General features: G+C 42.4%; 1 protein-coding gene across 2 annotated transcripts in view; it reads left to right on the top strand.

Moving 5' to 3' along the window:
- The window catches only part of TMTC1 (transmembrane O-mannosyltransferase targeting cadherins 1), a 147161-nt gene that overhangs the window by 65373 nt on the left and 59731 nt on the right, over positions 1-22057 (top strand). For both annotated transcript variants that reach the window (XM_055711881.1, XM_055711880.1), the window contains exons 8-9: positions 3776-3965; positions 18540-18661. In XM_055711881.1, coding sequence (XP_055567856.1) covers positions 3776-3965; positions 18540-18661 — 312 coding nt within the window. The remainder of the gene's footprint in view (positions 1-3775; positions 3966-18539; positions 18662-22057) is intronic.

Raw genomic sequence — 22057 nt, 5'->3', positions numbered from 1 at the left:
AGTATCTAGAATAGCGATAGCTTTATTTTATACAGACATCCATTGTATTCAAGGATAGGTTACCAATGCCGAAAGCATATCCAAACTTTTGCCTGGATCAGAGCTTGCTCAAGGCTTTCTTGCAGCTTATAAATGCCTCCTGAAATCAGGCACTGCCCTGCTGGATCTTGCTTCTGTGCCTGCTAATGGCACATGCACAGTCAATGAGAGTGTTCAGGCTTGATGACAAGAGATGTGGCCAAGGGCTCTCCAGTAGGGTGGATGGACAAGTGAACCAGCTGACCGTATATAGATGGTAACGACTGTCATAGGCTTTAAAATTATTCACTGCTGTTGGCAGAGTGTATTTAAGAGACTAATTATTGCTGTAATGGAATGGGGTGATTGTCCATCCCCTCTGGGACCTGCCTCTGGCAGCAAGTTGTGCACATGGCTCCCAAGGAAGACAGAAACCTCACAAGCACATGGAAAGAGAGACTTGTTTACAACCCCCTCCTGATCAGCACATGTCTTCTCATTTTCAAGAGCAGTTTGTCCTAACCTTCCACAGAAATGCATTAACTCAGTTGATCTGGCTACCTCGAATTCCTCTTAAAATTTGTGTCATCGTTTAACCCTGGCTGGCAACTAACCCCCACACAGCTACTCGCTCTTTGCCCCCTGCTAGTGGGATGGGGGAATCAGTAGAGTAAAAGTAAGAAAACTCGTGAGCTGAGATAAAGACAGTTTAATAGGTGATGCAAAAGCAGTGAGCACAACTAAGGAATTCATTCACCACTTCCCATGGGCAGGCAGGTGTTCAACCACCGCCAGGAAAGCAGGGATCCATCAGATGTAACGGTTACTTGGGAAGAGAAACTCCATCACTCTGAATATCCCCCCCTTCGTTCTTCTTCCTCAACTTTATATGCTGAGTATGGCGTCCTATGGCATGGAATATCCCTTTGGTCAGTGGGGGTCGGCAGTCCTGGCTGTGTCCCCCACTAGCTTCTTGTGCTCCCCCAGCCCGCTCGCTGCTGAGATGGGGTGAGAAGCAGAAGAGCCCTTGGCTCTGTGTAAGCGCTGCTCAGTAATAATGAAAACATCCCTGTATTATGAACACTGTTTTCAGCACAAATCCAAAACACAGCTCCATGCTAGCCAATATGAAGAAGATTAACTCTACCCCAGCCAAAACCAGCACAATTTGTTAAACTGACTCAATTTGTTGTGGCAGCAAACTGTGTTTATTTATTCTGTGCTGCATAACATTTTATTAGCTCCCACCTTATCAGTGAAGATGCAGAAAAGCAACTAGTCTGTCTTTTGCAGTGGTGCATTTTGTAAAGATCCCAAATGTTGTGTCGGTCCTTCCTACTCAACAGCCCAGCCTGAGTAAGTTGGGGAGGGTTTCTCGTATGTGTTTTGGTTTGCATACAAACTTCCACGAATATTGTGGTACTTATTGAAAATGTTAATATGCCATGGCATAAAAGGACACTCCCTCCAAAAGCTGGGCTCTCCTAAGGCATCAAGTGCAAAACTAAGTCAGTACTGCTGAAAATCCTAATGTACACACTTGTAACAGTATTGTATGCCATGACATTATTCAGATTGACATAAATGAACATACTTTTTCTTTTAAAAGTAAAGCTAGAAATGGATCTCAGTTTGGCTTTTAAGTAGCTGTAAATAGATGCTGGCAACCTTTTCTTAGTTGACGTTGTGTTGAGGCTGATACAGAAGTCTTGTTTTGTATCGCAGCCGAGCAGAGGTGAGGCCAGGCCACATGTAACATCACGAGTGAGCGCCTTGTGATTAAGCTCCACCAGATTTTGCATTGCTGCGTTTCTCTGTAATGAGGTCCAGAAAAGATTGGCTTGGTGACTAGAAAAGATGTATTTGTTTCTTTAGAAATAGTGAACAATCAAAATTGTAAGAGGAGATTGGGTAAAATTAGATTATGTTTTTGAGGGATGCTTTCTTAAATAGAAACTGGCTTTTTAATCACTGCCTCCGTTCAGAGAGAAGATGGGTTTTCTCTCACTTTTCCCCTTGTTTACTACCTCAGAGGGGGGAGGGGAGGAAAATGGAGGCATAGAAACATACTAAATGGCTGAAAACCTTAAAAATGTGGGAATATTCAGTTTTCCATCAGAACTGGGAGCTTAGAAAGATTTGCAGGGAAATGAGAATGTGTCTTTTCCACTGTTTACAATGAGATGTTATTCCAGCTCTGTAAGCCTCCCTTCTTTTGGGTCTCTGTGCTGCTGCAGATATTTTTTTTTTTCAGATGAGAAGATAAACTGATATCCTAACTGTCTGTCGTTATTTAAACATGGTTTCACAAAAAATTTAGGCCTGTTCCATCCCTGTGTCTTGGCACAGCACCCATCTGGGAACTTCCATCCTGCCTGCCTGGAGTCACGTTTAGCTTTGGTGTCTTACCCCTTCTGCAACAAATACAATATAATGTTGTTAAGTGCTGCTGTAAGGGGATGCATTTTGACCCCAAAGAGGCATGTCTGTAAGTGGTGAGTGAAACAATTCTCTGTCCACATGGCGTGACATCTCTTGGGCATCCTTTGTTATTGTTTTAATAAACCTGCTAAGGTACTGCAGCAACTGCATGTGGTAACAACAGCAAAAGCAGGCTCAGATGGAAGAAATCCTATGCAGGGTAGAATATAACTTCATTTCTTTTTGAGTATTTACTGCCATCTTTGGTGCTGTTCATAATGTGGATTTTCCATCTGCAAACCAAGGAAGATTTTGTCTGTTCTAAGACTGTTGCAATGTTGGTTGGTTGACTTCATGACTGCTGTAATAATCTCCAACCTCTTGCATACAAAAGTATTTGAACTTTTATAAATGTGGTTTGAGGGGGATGCGCGTTGGGCAAGTAGGTGCCAAGCAGCAAAAGGCTGAGAGGGAGAGGGGATGTTGGTTTGATTTTATTTTTTTCTTAGTGTTCCCCCTCCCCCCCCCCCTTTTTTCTTGTTTTCTTTAGTCCAATCATACATATGCTGTTCTTGCTCAGTCTTCTGAAAACCTGCATACTTCCCAGAGGGCAGCATGTTTCCCATTTCCATTCCCCATTAATCTCCTCTCTGCTGAGAGTACCAATTAATGAAGGTTACACCACTTTGAAAGGCTCCCTGCTTCTCCATCGCTTCTGTGGCCCATCTCATGCAAACTGTCCCCAGCCCTAATAAGCTATGATGGGATCAGCCAAGAATCACTGTCTGCTTCCCTTCTTCTGTATTTCCTCTCTGTGCTGGGATGCGAAGAGAAAAGGTCTGAATTTTAATTGCTCAATATTGTGCACATAGGAGAAATCATAAATTGTAAGTTAACCTCAGCTAGAAGGACATTTTGTGTTGCAGGAGCGATGCAGTGAACTGTGTAGCAGTTCAATATATGTATGTACCTGCTTAGTTATTATTCATTTATTGTTGAAGTTGGTAGAAAGTCACTTCAAAAATTTAACATTCAATAGGAGATGAAGACCTCTTAATTTTCCAAAGGCTGGTGCACAGAAACCATGCAAATATTATTGATTTTATGTTATTTCTTTAAACGTTCTGTTGAAGTGCCCCTTACCTACGTTAGCATCATCTCTTTATTGACAGAAAGTTGTGGTATTGCCTGTGTGTGCAGAGTTTTGTGGGTTTTTGGTGGGTTGGGATTTTTTTTCTCCCCCATGCTTCCATATAGTATGTGTTAATTGCCAAAGAAAAACGTTTCATATGTTGGCGGTCATTTCATGTATTATGTTACCTGTTCTCTTTTGCAGGTTTCTAACTTACTCCTACCTTCTGGCCTTCAATGCATGGCTTCTGCTGGCACCGATCACCCTGTGCTATGACTGGCAGGTCGGCAGCATCCCTTTGGTCGAGTCTGTTTGGGATGTGAGGAACTTAGCCACAGTGTTACTGGTGCTGGTGATGATGTTACTTAGCCTGCACTGTATAGCTGCATTCAAGGTAACACCAAAAGACATGCAATACAATGTTTTGTTTAAAATCTTTTGTGTCCTAATCTTCAGATGTAATGGTCAGTAGGCATGAGTTTTCCTCTCAAATGCATTGGATCGAGATGAAAAAAACATACCACTATATAACTAATGCAGGCAAGCATAACAGATAAAAATGTCCCTCTAGTTCAATGTCTCAGTCTCTAATTGGTCTGATTTGAGGGCAAAACTTGGCCTGGAGTACTGCATTCAATTACTGCTAATGATCCAAACCCCACTGAAGTTGTTAAGCATCTCTGCCTCTCCCATAGTCATTAGGCTCTTAGTCGCTTGCTTCAGACAGGACTGGGACCTGTCATCTGTAGAGCCATTTGAAAATAAAATCAGTTATTTTATTCGTACCTTTGCTATGCTTCTAAAACCTAAATGTGGATACATCTTGATAAGAAGATTTCCCATCAGCAGAGTAATGGAATGTGGAAATTGGAAATGATCTGGAAACTGTTTTTTAGCGTAAATAATACAGTTGGTAAGCCATGCTTCACAGTTCACCTTTCCAGATCCACCATTAATTGTATGGCAGAAATGAAAGTGAGGTTGTACTAGAGTTGTCACAGATCAGATATGCACTTACATGGAAGGGGGCTTTTGTGTGGATCATAGAAAGTTGCAAGCTATTCCTCCTTCAGCTCTGTTGTGGAGGCTTCTTTAGGAGAGGTATTGGTAATCATTTTTTAAATACTGCAGAAGTTTCTCTTCCTTAAACATACTTATCACTGAAAAGCATAGTAGGGGAGTGACAGGTTTTTAATACCTATGTTATGCTAAAATGTGCAGGTCACGTACGTGCTTCACTCTCTACCCTGGCAGTCTTCCTGTGCTCCTGATAAGAGACAGAAAATGAACCAAGCAGTTTGAGACTCTGGAGTCATTAATTTAGGTTATACATTGACTGATGCTGTATGGGAAATATAGGAAAATACCCTATAGGGTATTCACTAGCCCTACCTGCAGGTTGTACATCATCTTGTATTCCTCCTGTTTTCATTACTCACTGCTAGAGATATTCAGAAGTGTTTGTAGTAGACCTAATCCTGTTCCCAGGGAAGTTAATGATAAAATTCTCATTAGCCCAGTACTGAATACTTCTGAAAAATCTTATCCCATGTTCTTTGAAGTTTTGGTTGCTTTTCATTTCTTCTCCTGTTGTTGGAATTGGTACCATGTATAAGATTAATGTTGTTGGTTTGCTGGGAAAAAAAATCTTCCAAGATTATCCAAAGACGTTTTGTGTTATTTTGGGTAAAACAATAATCCAGAAGGATTGCTTTGGGTACCTGAATAGTTTGTCTTCTCTCAAACTAAAACCCAAAATATTTCAAAATACTTTGTGCATTAAGTGTCTAGAAGTTACCGTACTTCTTTTCCATCTGGGGTTTTTTTTGGGTTTTTTTTTTTTTTCCTTAAAGGCAAAACATTTCAGTCTGGATTTATGAATAACACTGCTTGATTTGAAGCTGCCACTTCTTATTTTTTGTAAGAGTAAGTTCTCTGCTTTGCTCTTAACCACTATTAATGTTGCATTAAGCAACACGAATTTAATTCTCCAAGCATTTACTTAGTGGATGCTTTGAAATTAATCTTGTAGATTCCTTTGTGTTTATCCTTGAAAACCCTAAACTCGGAATAAGTTGAACCTGAAGTGATCTGCTTTTGTGTCTAAGCCAAGTAAAACCAGAACCATCACCTATTCTTGACGAAGTGCTCTAATCAGTCTCTACTCACAGCCTCCCAGCAAACCCACTGTGAACACAGAACTGGTAATGGTCCCAGGGGGTCAACTTGGACATGTTTCCCACAGCTGTAGGTATAATTAGAGGTAGCTGAGATATTCTGCTTTTCAGGAAGTTCTGAATATCTAAAACTATTTTCTATTTTATTTTTAATGACTCTCTTAACCCAGTTTTGATACTGCCACGAAGTGGTATGAAGCTGATTGGGTGGTGCCGAGCAGAATGAATTATTGAGGCAAGCAAACAGTAGGAAGAGGCACATTTCCTGGAAATAAATTGTCCTGTTTGGCTTTAGACAGTCTTGGGAATGTCTTCTACAGCTAGGAGAGGGAAGTTCAGGACATGTGAACTGCAGCCACAATTCATTATGTTAGGGTCTTAAGAAAGCTTCTTTCCAAATGCAACAGCAGTGGCCTTTCATATGACATTGTTCCCCCCAAGGAGGACCATCCTTCAGTGAAGCCCCAGGCAGGCTATTTCTCAGTATTTTGCAGGGTGTAGGCAGCATGAGACGCATCAGTTAATTTTTCATATTTCATAAAGTGTAAGGTGTTCTGGTTTTTTTTTTCGCAACAAATGCACAGAACTCTTTTAGCAGCCATTTTTCTCTCCTCTTTCATTGCAAAGTCTAAACTGGAAGCAATAGCTTGCAATTTTCTAAGGAATGGTTTTAGAGTGAACAGGCATGCTGTTTGTGTGCTGTTCATTTGAGTGTGTAGGTGTGCAGGGGTAAGAGAGGACAAAACCTCACATTCATTCTCATTGGCACTAACACTTTCCTCTCTGTGGTATGGAGAATGGAAATACTAGAAATGATTTTGGCAGAAGTGAAGACTGTGCAGTGAACACTGAACTGATTTTCAGTGGCAAGAGGCAATGAATGTGCAGCCACAAAACAAGCTCACAGGAGACTTGCAGAATATATTACATGGACTGTAATTAGAGAATGCATGTATTGGATTTCTGCCTTTGTTGCCATTGAATTTTAAACAGGGCTAATTTGTTGTTGACGTTTGTGATTAGGTTAATAACCCTGTTGGCATGTGTGTGTAGTGCTGATAAAGGACATCTAAGGGATGAAGCTTTTTTGTTCCATTTCACTTCGTGAACGTTGTCGTACCTCAGAAGGAGAAGAAACAGTGCAAGATTCCTACCCATAAAGTGCTTTGCTTGGAACATAATCTGTTACTGGGTGGGGTTCTTAATGCTGAAAACTGCAGAAACAGTGAAGGCAGCTTTCCAGTTTGTTATTGTCGGGCAAGAGAAGCCTCCCTTCTTGTCCACCTCATGCACTTTCACTGTTGTCCTCCTTACTTAATGAGGAAGTCACTTGAAAAATTGCTTTGTTAATTCCTTGTACATAACTTGTATTTGCTGGATCATTTCATCTGCGTAGTTAGTGTCAATCCTTCTTGCTTATGGGCCAAAGAGCTCCCCATGAGCACATGACAATTAATGTCCATCTTCAGGAGGCCTGATGGGAGTTAAGAAAAGGCCTGCCCCTTGTTGCATCTCCCACTGTGGGAGTAAAGGACCTTGGTGTCATTTCTGGCCAAGATTTTTCCATAGTGACTAACGTGGCAAAGTTTCATTCTGTCATTAAGCACCTCTTTGAAATGTTTTGAGACTTGATTTTTCACCACGCAGATGCCTTCACAGCATGCTCTGAAAATTGGCCTCTCTTGAGCACCAAGAAGTCACCAGTGGGTCTCGAAATGCTCAAGTTCTCTTCAGCTCTTTGCAGTGAACTTCCTCACCCAGCCTGGTTGGGCTTTGAGTAGCATGCTGGGGATGTAACAAAGGCTGGGGATGCTATTGCAAATGCCTGCGGGCCAGAAAAATAATAATATTTGGGAAAAGATGATGAGATTTGTTTATTGTTCATTTTCAAAGACAGCCTCAGCTGCAAGGAACTGACATTGTCTGTCTTCCAGCTTTGGAACCAGGTAGATTACTCAGGTACCAGTGGATTGGATGAAGTGCTATCTTTTTGGTTGCCAAGCCCACCAGTTACAAGGCCAGAGAAATAATCTACCTGATGCTTCAAAGGGCCAGTAGCATATGCAAGGGCCCATAGCACTGCCTTTCTACACGGGAAGAAATGGTGAGCACCTGGTGAACTAGAGAGAGGACAGTTCTTGGCATAGCGTCTGGATGACAGTTATTTCTTTGACATGTCATAATAATTCAGTGAGCATGAAAGGAAGACCCTTCAGATGTTTGAAACACCACTGTGCCTGGCATTTTTAGGTCGCTGCTTAATTAGCAGTGTGATTAAAATGCAGCTTGTCCTGTGGTTGTAGCTATGAACGTATGTACAGAGCACATGATGGATCAGATACTGCTTTCTGTATGGTACCTGAGGGCTGATAGTGGGAAAAGTCATGTGTGTGTGATGGGGAAATTTGGAGCAAGGTGATCTGGAAAACTAATTTGAAACAGTAGCTTTTGTATCTGATCAGTCTGGGGGAATGTATTGCGCCTCATGCTGCTTGGCCCTTGTCTTGCATTTGTGCTCATGACCAGTGCTATGGAGGGACCTCGTGGTGGTTCACAGCACCTTCTACTATTCAGCAGGAACACATATTGATGTGCAGCAGAACTGCTACTTATGTTTCACATCAATTAAAAAAAATAGTCTCTAGTGTCCTCTAGGATAAACCTCTTTAAAGAACATGCTTTGCTGTTCTGTGTGATGTGGCTACATATGGTACAGGAAGGTGTGATGGTTTTCTGGTTATATTCATTACATGCAACTGAGATATGTGTTACTATCCTTTCATATGCTACAGTTGGTTGTTTTTTCCTCCAGGTCTAATTTTAAGGTAATGCTGCCTCTTTATATTTCTCTGCATAGTGCTTCTTAGCCAAGACAAGGCATTTTATACTTACGACTTTAATTCGTGCTTTAATTGGCATCATATTGCCATTTATCTGGATGTCTGAATATCATCTAAGCATATTCCTCAGTCACTCACAGACTATTTCTTGGCTGAAAATGTTTAATACCATGAAGGAGAGGAATGCATTTGCATCTCCCTTTGTGAGCATGTTTCTGTTGTTTTTGCTAGCACTCATTATGTGTGTTCTATCATGCTATTTACTTTACCGTGCACTCCTGAGACCTTTGCCTCGTTTCCCAGGTTTGGCATTTCATTAATAAATCACAGCTTATGGACCTTTCTGGGGAACAATTGCCTTTTATAATATTCTACAGTAGTACCAGCATAGTTAGAAAGTATGCCTAGCAAAATTCATATGCCACAACACTTCCAGAACAATACCTGCTTCAAAGGCATGGCAAGGGTGAATAAAGCTATTTATCGACAGGGTTTATCTGATGAGCTGGAAACCACAGTCATTTTCATAAAAGGTCCATTTAAAATAAATCCTGCTTTCATTTTCCTGAGGGCCCACTTGAATTCCTTCCACACAGAGAGAAGGTCAGGACTGATGTTCGTAATCCTTAGCAGCAAGGTTTTTCTGTGCGGCTTCTGTTGTTAATGTTTTCTGCGGGGAGAGAGTAATAAGCCAGAAAGGCTCTGTTTAGTGGAAGCTGGAGGAAGGTGGGGAGTCCCTTGCAGGTGCCCTGTGTGCCTTGGCAGCTGTATTTCTGCTCTGATGAGTGCTGCGAGTGGATCAGCTCCTGGTCCCTGGTGGGGCTGGAAGAAACACGAAAGCCTTCCCAGGGTGCTTGCTGTGCCAGCTGACAGACTTGAGCAAAAGAAGAAACCTTCCTCAGTCTGTATGCAGTTGCTATTCTAAATTAAAAAGCAAGCACAAGAACTGTCAAAATACCTTTTGCATCATTTTTTTTCTTTCTTGGTAGATGTTTGAAATAACAGGTTTGGAGTGTGGTACTCTGAGTAAATACAGCCATCACTGAAGTAGTTCTGATTTGGCTCACCATGAAGATATTCAGCATCTCACGAAATGGGCTCTTAACTCCTGCAGGAGTTTGTCACACTAGGTAGCTCATTTTCATAGGGCCAGGTAGTTCTGCCATTTTCAGCGTATTAACACTGAATTACTATATTTTTAAAGATGCTCTTTTTATTTCTACCATTTTCTTCTTCTGATTTAATATTTCAAGGCCACTCAGAGCTGAAAGGTTTTGGAATGGCATAATAGTGTGGGTGAGTAGGAGAGGGGGGCTAGAATGAGGATCAAGAAATTTACAGCTGCAGGAGATAATGATGCTCATTGTGGTCTTAGTTAAATGTTAAGGCATGAAACTATTGTGTGATTTTTTTTTGTTGGTTTTTTTTGTTAGGATCCTCTTGTTCTGTGTTACCTCTTGAGAGCAAATTTGCCATGAACAGAGTTGCTTTTCCAAAGATCATGCTGTCACGTACTGCAAGCAGTGTGCATGTGTTTAAATTTTATTCTTTTGGTTCCTGCTCTCCAGCCACTCCACATGGTGAAGCAGACTGCAGTCACAGAATGAAAGGGAAGGGGGAAAAACAACCACAAGGTCAAAAACATTATTCTAATTCCTGGAGCAATTTGTTGACTTTCCTATTTCCTTTTGGAATATTCCACTTCTTTCAAAGACGTATGTGCTCCTGCATCCTGCTCAAATTGGCTTGTCAAGTGGAATTAAAGGTTGCAGAGATTAAGGATTGGGAAAATGAGCTTATATCTTCAGGGAATTTTAGAAACCTGGGGAGAGAGTCTGTAAACACAGATCTGAATGGATGGGTAGCTGAGGTTTACAGAGAAAAAGGAAGTAGTAGATACCAAAATTTTACTTTAAGATACTAATACAAAAAGTTAAATATTGGTAGAATATACTTCTGTGCCCCACTGTGGGTTATGGGATCGGGAAAGGACTACCGTCTGCTTTTATTCCATAATTGAAAACCTGACTTCCAGAGCTGCTGAGCATCCACAGTTCCCACTGATGTAAATAAAGTTTTTAGGCACTTTTAGTATTTCTGAAAAATAAGCTGTTTTACAGACCAGGGCTTGCTTCCTTCTGGAAATGGAAAGCGCATGATCTTGTTAGAATGCTCTGAGACATGTGCCAAGGATTTCTCTTCAGATAATCCTGGGTTAGGAATCCAGTGATACTTTCAAGGATTTTGATTCAGTTTCTGACTGGTGTATGTTTGCCTGTACATCCGTTCCTGAACAGGTACTGCTACTGGTGAACTGGAAAGTAGTTCTTGTTGTTGCTGAATGCTCAAAATAGGATCAATGTGTCAAGTAGTTAATAAGCAGTCAGCAGTGATGGTCAAAATAGCATTGGAAATCTCCATGGCTCTGGACTGTCTGTGAAGTATAAAATTTGCTTAATTCTAATCAGTAGTAACTGTCGGTGATCTTTTAGAACTAGATGCTCACCGAAGAAAACAGAGTTATTTTAGGAAGACAGTGAGTTGTTAAGCCTGGCATTCAAGCAGCTGGTGCTACTGAAGATCCTGATTTTTTTTTAAAAAAAGAATTTATTATGAGATAAAAGAATAAAACTCCTCATAAATTATAGTGATTACAGAGTTTGTGGCTCTTTTTGTAGGAACAATCTGATTAAGCCAGGTGTCTGAGCCAGATTTGAAGCTGGGCAATTTTCTTTTCCTTACCAAATGTTTGAGTTTTTCAGACCATCTGTTGACACCTGACTTACGGCGCCATTCACTTGGAAGTGGTGGCGAAAACAGGCACAGATCCACAGTGCCCTCCTGTTTGGCCACAGAAGATGCAGATGTACGTGTCCCATCCTGATTTCTGCTGGTGACCTAGAGGAGACTATGTTGATGGTACATGGAATGTGGTACAGCTCTGCCATGACCTCTGTGCCTGCACCAGTGAGGTGGGACTTGGGAGCACCCAGTGCTTTCTTCTGTGAACTTTACATCAACAGGATTTTTTTCTTGTGAAGGGATGAATCCCTAGGGTTGATTCCTGATTAGCTTAAGTTTGCTTTTTATCACCATATGCATGAATGCAGAGTGAATTTGACCTGCTTCTACAACATCCCTTTTATCTTTAATACTGTATATGTGGAAAGTGCAAGAGTAGATGTTTGCAGATCTCGACTTCTTGCCAGGTGAGATGCTGCCAGTGGTTTGGTGCAGGCCAGTGAGGAGTCCTGTTGCTGAGCTGCTTGTGGCTTCATGAGTGACTGGTACAACAGGAATACATGAATTAAGTTTGTGTGCAGTCTGCGCTAAGGGTTTGCACGAATGGATGTTAGGAGTAAACTGAAGAAGTTCAATCCTGTCTGTGGTCTACAGACAGTCGTGTAGCTTCCTGAGCTGTAAGACAGGGATGAGGAGCAGAATGAAGTTTCCATAGTCCAGGAGAAAACATTTAGTGACCTGCTGCTCCACTTAGACACACACAAGTCTATGGGGCCAGATGGAATCCACCCAAGGGTACTGAGGGAGTTGGCAGAAAAGCTTGCCAAGCCACACTCTCTCCATCATTTATCAATAGCCCTGGCTAACCAGGGAGGTCAAGCGTGATGCCCATCTATAAGAAGGGCAGGAAGGAGGATCTGGGAAACTACAGGCCTGTCAGCCAGACCTCCATGCCGGGGAAGGTTATGGAACAGATCATCCTGAGCACCATCACGTGGCACATGCAGGACAACTGGGGAATCAGGCCCAGCCAGCACTGAGTTAGGAAAGGCAGGTCCTGCTTGACAAACCTGATCTCCTATGACAAGATGACCTGCCTAGTGAATGAGGGAAGGGCTGTGGTTGACCTGCAGCTTAGTAAAGGCTTTGACACCGTGTTCCACAGCATTCTCCTGGAAAAACTGGCTACTCATGGTTTGGATAGGTGTGCTCTATGCTGGGTAAAAAGCTGGCTGGGTGGCTGGACCCCAAGAGCGGTGGTGGAGTTACATCCAGCTGGTGGCTGGTCACAAGTGGTGTTCCTCAGGGCTCAATACTGGGGCCAGTCCTCTTTAATATCTTTATCAGTGATCTGGATGAGGGGATCAAGTGCACCCTCAGTAAGTTTGCAGATGACACCAGGTTGCGGGGGGAGAGTTGATCTGCTGGAGGGCAGGATGGCTCTGCAGAGGGATCTGGACAGGCTGGACCGATGGGCCAAGGCCAATTGTATGAGGTTCAACAAGGCTCAGTGCTGGGCCCTGCACCTGGGTCACACCAGCCCCACACAGCGCTACAGGTTGGGGCAGAGAGGCTGGAAAGCTGCCTGGTGGGAAGAGACTTGGGGGTGCTGGTTGACAGCCAGCAGTGTGCCCAGGTGGCCAAGAAGGCCAACAGCATCCTGGCTTGTATCAGAAGTAGTGTGGCCAGCAGGACAAGGGCAGTGATTGTCCCCCTGTACTCTGTGGTGAGGTCAAACCTCAAATGCTGTGCTCAGTTTTGGGCCCCTCACTTCAAGAAAGACACTGAGGTGCTGGACCATGTCCAGAGAAGGGCAATGAAGTTGGTGAAGGATCTGGAACACAAGGCTTGTGAGGAGCGGCTGGGGGAACTGGGGCGGTTTAGCCTGGAGAGGAGTCTCAGGGAGGACCTTATTGCTCTCTACAACTACCTGAAAGGAGACTGTAGTGAGGTGGGTGTTGATCAGTTCTCCTAAATAATGAGTGATTGGACAAGAGGGAATGGTCTTGAATTGTGCCAAGGGAGGTTTGGATTTCATATCAGGAAAAATTTCTTCACTGAAAGGGTGGTTAAGCACTGGAACAGGCTGCTTAGAGAGGTGGTGGAACCACCATCCCTAGAAGTATTTAAAAAACACGTAAATGTGGTGCTTAGGGACATGGTTTAATGGTAGACTTGGCAGTTCTGGGTTAACAGTTGGACTTGATGATCTTAAAGTCTTTTCCAAACTAAGTGTTTCTGTGATTCTTTGAATCTCTGTGTCTTCTTTGATGGATAATGCATTTACCTCCTAGGCCTGCAAGTGTTTGAAAATGTGTAATAGCAATCATTGCTTTTATACAGCCATGCACTACCAACTTTCCTGGATACGAGCTTTTTTGCACTTGCAGTCAGATGTTCCAAGTATAATGTCTCACTGGCTGCAGTGGACCATCCAGAGCTTGCTGGCAGAGGGTGATTTATGCTTTTGGTAGGAAGGAAGTCTTTACTCCATGGAGGTGTTGGTTCTAAGTGGTGGAGAGGCAACGCTTGCCTCATTCTCAAAGTAAACTGTTAAAGGAAGACATTAAACCCATTTGATTGCCACCTTCCCATCAAACTGGCAAGCATGTATAAAGACCTTTGGAAACATTCCAGAGTAGAACAGTATGGAATTTGCTTGGACTTGTTCGCCCAGCTGCTGTCTTCCCCAAGGTGCAACTTTGTCCAGTCAGGAGGAAGGTTGTTCTCATGGCTCCTCTTTCCAACACCTCAACTGTTGGAGTCGCCAGGGGATATGAACATAAGCCCTGCCATCACAGTGTGAGCCTTAATGGATCTGGCACCTCAGGTGATGCTTTCTCAATGGGAAAAATAGGAAATTTACAGTGACTTATGCAAGTCCATAGTTTATGACAGATATATTGAAGTAATCTGCGTAACCTCCTGTGTTTGTACTTTGTGGGCTCTGGCTTGTGGAAGACTTGTGATTTAACAGTCGGCTGCAAATATTTATTTGTGGCTCAGGAATATGTCTAGTATGTAACATGGGAAGATTTCGTTCAGTTGTAAACTCAAGACTTCCTTTTCCCCCAAAATGCCAAGGAAGCACTTTTTGAGATTTACTGCTGTATTGGTGGGTTTTGGCCTTGGAGTGATTCTTTGCCATTTTGTTTGGGATAGCGTGAGAATTGTTTGCTTTGCATTTGGGAGAAGTGGTGTTCTTTGATAAGTTTATGAAAAATAGCTGGTTAAAAAAAAATCTTCTTTATTGGTTTTTGATTTGGCTTGTCGGTGGAATTATTCTTTTGTGGGTTTTTTTGTGGTTTTTTTTGTTTTTTTGTTTGTTGGTGGGTTTTTTTGTTGTTTGTTTAAGATATAATGGAGGCCAAATTCTAATTAGAGGTGGATGTGAATTTGAAAACCCCCCACCAGACTGTCCGCTATAAAGAATGTGGTTTTGATTTGAAGTTGGCTTGTCTTTAACAAAAGGAATCATTGTAAGGTTAATTCAAAGTTGTTTGTTTGGTTTTTTTTTTTCCCCAGAGACCTCTGTGACTGATAGGAAGATAAGTTTTATACTTCCAAAAGAAAGGACTGACTTTAAGAGGAAAGGAGATGTCTCTCTGAAAAAGGAATTAAGTGATCTATAATTTCTAGTCATAGCTTTTTTATTTTAAGGAAAAAGGAAGATGAACAAAATTGCCAGCTACTCTTTAAAAGCTTTCGCTCTGCTCCAGACACCTGGATGATGCTGGTTCTGCTGTCTTTAGCTCAGCTATCTCTTAGGTAGGCTCATATGACCAAAGTAGTTAAACCAAATAATGGTCCCAATACTTTTTTTTTTCTTTTTCACTCCCTGAGAAATGTAACAAGCTACAGGTTGTTGTTGGGTTTTTTTATTTAAAGAACACATGGAGGGCATCCTCTGTGGCTTGTGTCGAGTGGAAGATCCTGCTGCACTCTGTTCCTGCAGCCCTACAGTACCAGTCCCTGATGTTCTTGAGCCGTTATGTTCCGCTTGTCTACTCATTTATAAACCCACCAGCCTCTCCAGGGGAAGGGGAAATAAAAGCTGAATCTGCTAAGTAAATTTTGATAGGGAAAAAGATAAAGGAGAATGTGGTGTCTTATGAGACTTGTGCAGTTAGGTTTTAGCTGTCTAGGGTTATCACCTGTGGTACACAGAATCCTTTTAAGACACATGGTTGCATTTCTGTCCCTTTTTCTGTTTTCTCTGAGCTGCCTTGGTGAGCAGGTGTTAGCCCTTGCTGGGAAGGCAGGGAGAGCTCTCGCAAGGCTGGGATAGAAGAATGTGCAGCTTTTTGGTCAGGGCAAAGGCTGGTTTTGCTCAGTATCTAATTGGCCAGTAGAAACTATTTAGGGAAGTGGGAAATAAGATCTGGCTGTGAATAGTGTAACTATTTCCTCCAGTATAAATTCTGAATCATGGGCAGCCAGTGGTTTAGGAATTACTTGTACCAGAGGCTGCATCCAGACTGTCTCATTAATGGGCACAGATGAGTTCCAGGTGACCAGCAACCCTAACCTGCTCTCCTGCCCAGGGGATCTCCCCAGCCTCTCCTCCCAGGCAGGACCCATCTGCAGGGTGCGCATGTCAAACACATGAAGTGCCCATACAACTTTTGGAGAAGTTAATGGCTGGGTAGAGTAGAGAAACCCCCACTGAGCTCTGGAGTGACTGCAGCACACACTTAGCAGTTTGACCTGCTGGCTGGCAGGCAGGACCATGTGTAGCACAAAATGACTGAAGCCTGGCCTTCAAGGACCAGCCCTTCACAAAAGCGTCTGTCTGAACCAAATGCTTTAAAAAGGGCACTGCCAGATGCTTCTTGTTTCAGAAATAAGAAGCACCACAGAGGGCTCTGCTGCTCTGTGAGGCTGGTTTGCGAGTGCTGGGCTCCTGTCTCTGAGCCCTGCCCAAGGGACTGAGCTGGCAGCCCTCAATGGCATTAGTCTAGAGCTGTGACTTGTTACGGAGAGAGAAAGGGCACACAATACTGCTTTCTCCTTCAGCTGAACCAATTCCCACATTTTCCTCTTTCCTATTTGTTGTACAGGTTTTGTCTTTCTCCAGCATTCAGTTTCCTTTGCTTATCTGCAATGCTGCAGCCTTGAATAACACAGTGTCCTTCCTAAGGATGTTAACTGGAGGTTGGTTTCCCAATTATTGATTTAACGAGCAACTGGAGCAATATTTGATAGCTGGTTCATTTGAAAGCAAGAGTGTATCCTGGGGACAGAGAACATTTTCTGCATTAGCAGTGCACTCCCTTTGGCCCAACAACCTTTTTGTGCCTTCGGGTCATTGTTAAACCTCTGGGATGTAGAGTGGTAGCAGCAAATAGGCACCATAATTAGGCCAGACAAGGTGGGAAGGAACTGTCAAATGGCAGGAGGCAAATGGAGTACATGTCCATAGCTGGGTGGGAGGGAAGCTGGACACGAGCTAGGACTGACAATTTGCATTCAGAGTTAAGAAATATTTTTTTCCCCCCTTATTCAGTTTTCCATTGTAATTACAAGCCAAAATGACCATTACCAGGCACCTCTGCTCATCAGCTTTATGGACTGGTGTCAGCTTCAGCTCTGGGAATAATGTATTTTAGGTGCTATTGTGACTGCAAGAAGGCACTAGTAACTGTGATTCCAAGATACTGAAAAAGCAGATAATAAAAGCAGGTAATTGTGGTGCTGTTTAAAGCAGATATTGGTAAAGAAGTCTGGAAACGTTAACTCTGCTTCCTTTTCTGTCTTGTGCTTCCTCTTTGAGCCAGGGGAAGCCAGTGCACTTTTTTGTGATCCTGTGGTTCAGCTCCTCTAAAGTGACACCAAAGGCTCCTGACATGCACCCTTGCATTTGGTACCCATAGAAAGTGTTCATTGTCTTTCCCACAGAATAAGATGAATATATTTTAATACTGGGACTTCCGAATTTCAGCCACTGACTAGGCCAGTGGTAACTGGTGTTGCAGTCTGTAACCACGCAAAAGCAAGACAGGTTGTGCTGCTTGGCCCTACCTCATTGATCAGACTCCATTCCTCTACTCAATCTTGTTTCTAAATTTAGATCCCTCCAGTAAAGAGAAGTCAATTTGCTCTCCAAAGTTGAGAAATTGCCCACAACAATTAGAAGGTGCTGCAACCATTACGTGATTCTGGTTGCATCTGTTTCTAAGCGTGACAAAGCTTCTCCCAATGGCTGCAGAAGGGTGCTGGTGAGGCAGCAGTAGTGCAGGGCAGGAAAGCCCAGATGGCTGCCTGGGTGGTTTAACAGACCTAATGCTACAGTTCTGTTAGCCTGATGTCGTTCTTTGAGATCATCAACAGAAAGCATGAGCTGATTCACGCTCTTGGGGTGGAGCTAAATCTGAAACTCAACTTGCCCAAAGAGGCTTGGGTCTCTCCACGGCAGGAATGGCGGCCGTTGTGGATCATGGCATCCTGAGATGCTTGTGTTGGCCGCGCAGATCACAGTTGTTTCAAATTGCATGTGGCAATTCGATTTCTCCTCAAAGAACAAGCCAACATTGAAGTAAGCTCAAGTGAAGAGCATTAACTCAGCTCAAATTAAAGACATTAATTTTAACGTAATAGCATGTCTCAAATTTCCAACTCCATATGAGTTTGGAGATCTTGTGTGCAAATGTATCATTTCAGATTCAGATATTGTCTCAAAAGGGATAAAATGACTGCATTAATGTGCCAGTTGGGGCTAGTTTTCTTTAGACTAAATGTGACTGATCGAACAGATTTTTCTCAGTTATAAACATTTAGGACTGAACACAGCAATCTGTGTGTATGTGATATGCATTTGTGTATTTACATACAGCCACACTGTGGTAGACCTGCTAATGTATACATTCACACTATTTTATGCTTACATATTACCAATATGGGGTATATTTTAAGTACTACCTATGCCATCTCAAGAGAGCTGCATGCAATAGAGCTGACCTTGGGAAAGATACCAAGAGTAATAATACTGTGGTTAGTGTTTGTGCACTTTCTAGCCATATCAGAAGCACAAACTGCGTAAATGTGGAAGAACAGTGTCTTGGAACAATTTCTTTTTAATGCAAAACATATCAAATGTTAATCTAAGTAGCTTTTTTTATGAGTAAGTATCTCAAAAGGAAAAGGGGAAGTTAGTGGTGAATTAAGTTGGATTTTTTTAGTTGATATTTGTTTGATTTTGTGTTATTGCAGAAACTGGAACACAAAGAAGTTTTGGTTGGCTTGTTGTTCCTGGTTTTCCCATTCATCCCAGCCAGCAACCTCTTCTTCAGGGTGGGATTTGTGGTGGCAGAGCGAGTCCTTTACATGCCGAGGTAACTATTGCAATTGAATTCCTTTCTAATGAGACCACCATCCCATTTTCTAAAAGCAGGCATGATTGCTTCTTCCCTTTACAGTACTTCAAACATTGTATTTCTAGTCAGTGTGTTCTCTGCCTTTTGAGTTTTGGCGTGATAGCATGAGAGATTTTATAGTCAGTTGAGAGCAGATTGCTTGGCAGGAGCAAAGCTACCCAAAATCCTTTTTTTTTTTTTTCTTTTTTCCTTTTATACAGATTTTTGGTGTGCTTGAAACAGCTCAATACAGAGGTGAGGTGTTGTTTCTTAAGGATTGTCCTCCCAAGACTTTTTTCTTAGTAGCATTATCAACTTAAATTGTTCAATGTCTTCACCTTAAGGACAGCAGCTGAAAATTTAACCTGTCATATTTTTTATTGTGGTATTGCTCAACTTTCCCACTACATTAGGTGGTCAGTAAAAACGAAGGCGACTATTGCTGTCTTTAAAGGGCTGCCAGCTTCAGTTACAGAATACGTGCATGGCCTCCTGCCTGTAAGCTATTGACTGCATACACATCTAAGAGTGGAGGATTTGCAGTTTTTGGAGAGGATGAGGAAAATCCAACCACTTCTCCATCCCTCAGCCTCTGCCCTGGGATTTCCCTCAGTTCCAGCCTCTAACAACTGTTGCGTGGGTGGCAGTCTGGGTGCTTCCGATTACATTTACTCAAGTGTTACTTGTGACATCTCCGCAGTATCCAGACCAGTGGCTGCAGTGGCAGTCAGAAGACACTCATTTAAGATGCACCAGACCATTGCCTATTTCACAGAATCCTAGGATACCTGAGGTTGGAAAGAACCTCTGGAGGTCATCTGGTCCAAACTCCCTGCTCAAGCAGGGCCACCTCCAGCCAGTTGTCTGGGTGTGTGTACAGACAGCCTTTTACTGTATCCAAGGAGGAAAACTCCACAGCCTCTCTGGGCAACTTGTGCCGGTGCGGTTTGTTCCAGCCATGAGCACAAATGGTCAGTCCTGGGTGCTCTAAGTCAGAAAGCCCGATTCTACCCTCAGGTACAGAGAGTCAGGATCTGTTACGTCTAATGGGAACTACCATTGTTTTACTCCACAAAATATTTAAATTGTATTCCTCAGAAAATGTGGATCCAAAAATCCTTTGACAACCGGTTATGGGTGGTCTTTTGCAAACCTGTATGCATATTCTGATTGTCGTTTGTATAAGCACTATCACAAAAGGGCTGCTCACTGGTGTATCACAGAAGGGCTGCTCGCTGGTGTAAAACTCAGGGTGTGTAGGAGCCGTTGCATTTACTATGCAGTTAGGCTGTGTCTCTGTGCTCTGCTATATACTGACATGCTTTTTGGGTCCAATCCTGATGATTTTATTCATATCACCAGCCCTGCTTTTGTTTGCTGAGAGTATACCTGAAAGCATAGTGACTGAAAGTTGTCCCTCGGAGTTATTTTGCAAACGATACCCTCAACTAATGGAACTTGCATCATTTCAAATTAACTTGGAAATCCGATTGCTTTAAATTCATGTAACAGAAAATGAGGAAACACATGAAAGCGCAAAGCTATTAAGGAAACAGTCAGCTGAACACAGGGCTGTGTTGAGTGGTTGCATTTCTGAATCTCAAAAGAACAACTGCGGAAAATACTTCAGCTGTCAGCAGTTCCTCATCGTCCTCCAGATGAGACTGCTGATATAATGAGAGGAGGGGCAATGAAGAAGAAAAAGTGATGTTTGCGCAGAGAAAATTAATCAGCGTTAACATGTGAGCATATAGTTTGTATAATGCTTTTTATTTCCCTGAGGGCTTTGCAAATATATGACCTACAAAGTAGGTAATTGATAGTTGCTGCTTTTTTTCAGGCAGGAAAACTGAGGTAGAAGGATTAAACGATTTCTCCAGAGTAGGTCTGTGTCAGAGTCCCTGGATCTCATACTTTGCTCAGATCACTCATGTTTGGTTTTTGCTCTTACCCCAGGCCTGCAGGCAGCTGGTGTGAAAAGTGAAGGCAAACCTGGGCAGTTTGCAGGCATGATGGGCAGTTTCCAGCCAAAGGATCTGAAGAGAGCTGAGCTCTTGGCTCGTAGTTACCAAGAAGTGAGCTCTCTTACACCCTCTGGGTGCAAAATGATATGAGTGGTGAGGGGGACTTCTGTGAACATTCAAGAATATGGCAGAACAAAAATTGTGGGGTTTATTTTTTGCTTTTGGGAGCGTGGCAGTTTAATGGTGATGGCTTTAGGAAGGGCTGTGGTTCTTTGTTCTTTGTTTAGAACAGCCTTTAGTGGTTTTCTTCTGCTACATCTTGAAAAGGGCTCTGCCTCCCTTTTGCCATTCCTTCTTTAAAACTTAGCAGGTCAGAAACTGTCATTCAGCTTTATTTAGATAAAAGTCCTCAATCAGATGGAGAGAACTCAGTGATCTTTGGTTTTGGGCTTATGCTGGAAGGTGTTTTTCTGTCTCTGTTTCAGGCAATAACCTTTTATTAATATTTATGGATATGACAGAGTGTATGTGTGTCACAGCCTAAAGTCCTAATTTAGTGTTGCTCAGTAATTACCTGGGCAAAATGTCAAGCATTTTATTTTCAATAAAAGTTAAGTAAGAACCCAAGGATTTATGTAAAAATTGTTGTAAATAGAAAGGAACAAGGAATAAGCCTTTTGCTTGATGTCTAGTTATATGGCTGGGCTTTGCCTTCTGGGGATTGATGAGTATTTAGAACAATTCCTCTTCTGTTTGCAGCTGTACCTCGGGGGAGAGGGTTAGAAGCTAAGTCAAAATGGTTGAATGTTGTCTTTAATTGGCTTTAGCAAAACAGAAATATTTGGAGAAAACATATATTGCATTTAGTTGTCATTTGAGGGTTACAAGCATTTATTTGTTTAAATTAGGAATTTTTAATAATAGTATTTACTTTAACCTGAAAAATTTCATAGGAAAACAATTTATTGTCTTTTAGCTTTTAGTTTTAATTTTGTTGTTGTTTTCTTATTCTTAAGAGGGGAAAACTTGTTTTCAGGGGGGCTAGGGGTGTGAAATAAGTATCTTGGGAGTGGTGGACAGGGTACAACTCCGTAGGCCACAGTTTTCCAGAAATGCATCATGATAAATAGCTAGATCAGTGAAAGACTTAAACCACTGTGGGTTTTCCTCTCTTCAAAATGTAAATGTAATTATGCTTACTGTGTATCTGCTAATGCTGCTCAGAACAGCACAGACAGCCTAATTGTTTGAAAATCCAGAACAAGTATGTGCATCCAGTTATTCTGAGCTGTGAGCAATTTGTCTGTACTTAAAAAGGAGCACTAGCTCTTCCTCTGTGTTGCCCTTCACCATGCAGAAACTGGAGGGGCAATGCAAACTCGAGCCATCCAGGAGCTGCCCACCCTACTGA

The sequence above is a fragment of the Falco cherrug genome, chromosome 5, assembly GCF_023634085.1.
Source record: "Falco cherrug isolate bFalChe1 chromosome 5, bFalChe1.pri, whole genome shotgun sequence".
Lineage (NCBI taxonomy): Eukaryota > Metazoa > Chordata > Aves > Falconiformes > Falconidae > Falco > Falco cherrug.
This window is presented reverse-complemented; position numbering and strand designations above follow the sequence as displayed.